The sequence below is a fragment of the Callospermophilus lateralis genome, chromosome Y, assembly GCF_048772815.1.
Source record: "Callospermophilus lateralis isolate mCalLat2 chromosome Y, mCalLat2.hap1, whole genome shotgun sequence".
NCBI lineage: Eukaryota > Metazoa > Chordata > Mammalia > Rodentia > Sciuridae > Callospermophilus > Callospermophilus lateralis.
The window spans coordinates 5,212,878-5,215,952 of NC_135326.1; the positions used below are offsets into that span (position 1 = coordinate 5,212,878).

General features: G+C 32.7%; 1 protein-coding gene across 2 annotated transcripts; it reads right to left on the bottom strand.

The window, feature by feature from the left end:
- Positions 1-901: 901 nt before the first annotated feature.
- Positions 902-2,506, bottom strand: LOC143639797 (heat shock transcription factor, Y-linked-like). 2 transcript variants are annotated; one of them, XM_077107858.1, is made up of 3 exons: positions 2,360-2,370; positions 1,994-2,261; positions 902-1,588 (listed from the first exon to the last, which is right to left on the bottom strand). In XM_077107858.1, the coding sequence occupies exons 1-3, from the start codon at positions 2,368-2,370 to the stop codon at positions 902-904; spliced, it is 966 nt and encodes a 321-aa protein (XP_076963973.1). The 2 variants fall into 2 exon arrangements, with proteins under 2 accessions (XP_076963973.1, XP_076963972.1); XM_077107857.1 differs by having other exon boundaries at positions 1,994-2,506.
- Positions 2,507-3,075: the final 569 nt, after the last annotated feature.

Sequence of the window (3,075 nt, forward strand, 5' to 3'; positions counted from 1 at the left end):
AGCTGAAAGGAGTTTGCCTCCATGAAGCTCCAGATGAACAGAGATGGAACAAAGACAAACTGGAAAGGTAAGCAGATGATGTCATGAAGGGACATTTCAGCTATGTGAGGATCTGGGCTCAAAATCTAAAAGGTAAAGCAAGCATATGGCATTAATGGAGCAAAAAAATCAACCTGATAAAATGTATGCATTAGAAAATATGAATGGATTCTTGAGAAATTTTAAAGTCACAAGTTAGCTATAATGTTTTTTTTTAATCAAAACTTATACTTGCTTTATTTGTTATAAAAATTCCACAACGTGCTAATAATGGTACAGTCCATGGATAATGATATGAAATCTTAAGTACTCTAATTATCACAGAAATAGTAGTAATCATGGTTATTGATCTGACTGGGTATGAAATGTATACAATGAATACTGTTACTTTTGCTGAAATTCAAGCATGCTGATTTTAGAATCTATGTAGAAATGTAACTAAGAAAATATTGAAGTAAACAGTGTATATTTTTCTTTTCTATCTTTTATTTCCATGTATTTCTAACTTAAGCCCTTTGACTCATCTATTTCAGAAGTCACTTATTAACATTTTTCTGTCTCCAATTTCTTTTTCTTTGCTTCCATTATTTTAAAAGGTTAAATATATTTACTTGCAGGGGTCATATAATACTTCCTGTCAAATGACCAGAGACTATATATTAAAATATTAATAGTATAACAACAATGCAATATAAATAAATCCATTTACTCTTAAGTATCTCTTAATAAGGAAAAAAGAAACCATAAAGGTGAATATGTAATTTTATTGTTCAAATAAGAGGATTGCAGGTATATTTTAAGAATTAGTCAGCCTAAATTTCAACATCTGTTGACCTGCAATATTTAGTACTCCTTTGGTAGATCAGTTGTAATTAGAATGATGTTGATATAAAGAAGGTTGATGAGTTGACCTTGAAAGCGAGGCAGCAGATGTATCAGCTATCATAGGCATTGGGAACCATGGGTTGCCTGCAGGTAGCAGGTTAGAAACAGGAGCCTCATTGGCTGAAATATCAGGATATCTAGTTGGAAAAGTAGAAGGCTCCATCATCAGTCCAAAATAATTGTTCTGTAAGGGAGATATGATGTGGTATTGAGAAGTAGATGTTGTAATGAAATTCACAACGTGGCCATTTGCTTGAGTGTAGCTGCTATGTGAGCGCATATGAAAAGTGGTCAACTGATTTAAAATAGCATGTTCATCTGTTACAATTTGCTCTGATGGTCTAACTGAAGTTGATGAAGGAGGAGAAAAATCACTTCTGATTAAGTCAGTTGTATTAGCAATTCTTTGGCTGGTAGAAGGCTCCTTTTTTAGAGGCACATTTAGATTTGTAGAGGTTGAAAATAAACTTTCTCCACTAGTTTCAGCAATTAAACCAGAATTATGATTGTCCACATTACCCCCTGCTCTAAGATGCTTCTTGTTGAGATCTGGAACTAATGAAGTAGATACTGGAGAAGCATTTTTAATCCCGACTCTTCTTTTCATTCTTACTAAAAGTTGGGGACAGCCTCGTTTAAAATTTGGATTATGATAGAACTGTAACTAAAACCAAAGGAGAAAGTTATTTAGAGACATTTTAAACCAAGTGATAATAGACAATAACATCTATAAAATCACAGATTTCATTTTTAGAACATAAAATTAATGTCATCATATGTCAGGATGATTGTCTTAAAATGCACTTATTGGGAACCAGACAGTAGTGAATACCATACTCTAATAAGTGGCTTTAGCACCTGTATTTACAGTTCACTTGTAAGATTCGAAGTTACTAGCAAATATCTTAAAATCTTAGGATTAGTGCCCTCAATAATTTGAAAATGTTAAATAATTTCAACCTTAATATTTCATACAAATTTCAAATCAGATTTTACTTCGTGTAATAAACTATATAAAAATAAAATAACATACAGTCCGTAAGTGTTAAATGAAAAAAAAATTGAATACCTTGCTTAAAACAGAGACTTCTTTTTCTTCTGCCAAAAAGTCAGCTAGAGAAGCAGATCTTTGAAAATTCTGTCTCATCTTACTAAATCCATAAAGATTAAGCTGTCGAACTAAACTTTTCATACTATCAGTTTCAAATATTCTGAAAGGGGCCTTTCTTTCCAAAACTTCTTTTTTGAAAAGCTCTTCATTAATTACTATAGAAGTTCCATCCTCATCCCACCAAATAGACTTAAATTTGTCACTTTCAACTATTTTCCAAAGTTTTCTGGGAAAGGTCAGAGAAAGAAAATCATTATCTTCATCTGGTTCAGAGACACAAAATGTATAACGTGGTCTTTTAATCAAGGATCCCTGAGACAAAACCTGAAAAGCATTTTCCTCAATCAGAGTCCTTAAGTCTGAGTCCTCAGTGAATGTGTGATCACACAGTGAAGATCTGTTGGAAGTTTCGGAACCAGTTGATTTATCTTTAGGAGAAACATCTTGAATTTCTGAAGAAACTTGTGCCATCTCAAATAATTTTTTCCTCGGCTACTTTTCTCATCTGCATGGTTTTGAACACTGCAGCTTCAAATGCTGCTTCAGTAGGCCTACACAGATAAACTAAACCTAGGCCATCATAATAGTTCTCAATCTGATAGTTATGACATCACAAGATGACTTTCGTCTCCTAGCAATTTATACGCAACAGTCAATCTACAGTGTTTCCCACTCTTGAAGTTTATTCGGTTAAAAAAAATTTAGACTGATTACTTACATTTTAATTTTAGACTGCTCACATTACTTACAAGGTGTGATCTTTAAAATCTCATTTTCACAGAATCTTTCAAACAAGTAAGCAAATTAATCTCTTCAATCACTGAAATAAAAGTTTTTTGCTTCCTTACTCTTACTAGTTTGGTGCAAAGAGGGTAGGGCTTAATAATGGGATAATACTAGGAAAAAGAGGGAAATAAAACAAGGGTTAGAAAACTGGCAGTTTGGAATTCAAATTGGTGAAAAGCCTTTACGTAAAAAAGGCACGTCATAGAGATAGAAAATAGGTTACTGACTAGAGTAAAGAAAAAAATATATCAATT

Excerpts from the sequence above, each read along its gene's own strand:
- LOC143639797 (XM_077107857.1), bottom strand. The coding sequence starts at position 2,506 with ATGGCACAAGTTTCTTCAGAAATTCAAGATGTTTCTCCTAAAGATAAA. Across the intron at positions 1,589-1,993 it reads AAGTCTCTGTTTTAAGCAAG|TTACAGTTCTATCATAATCC; the intron begins GTATTCAATTTT and ends CTTTGGTTTTAG.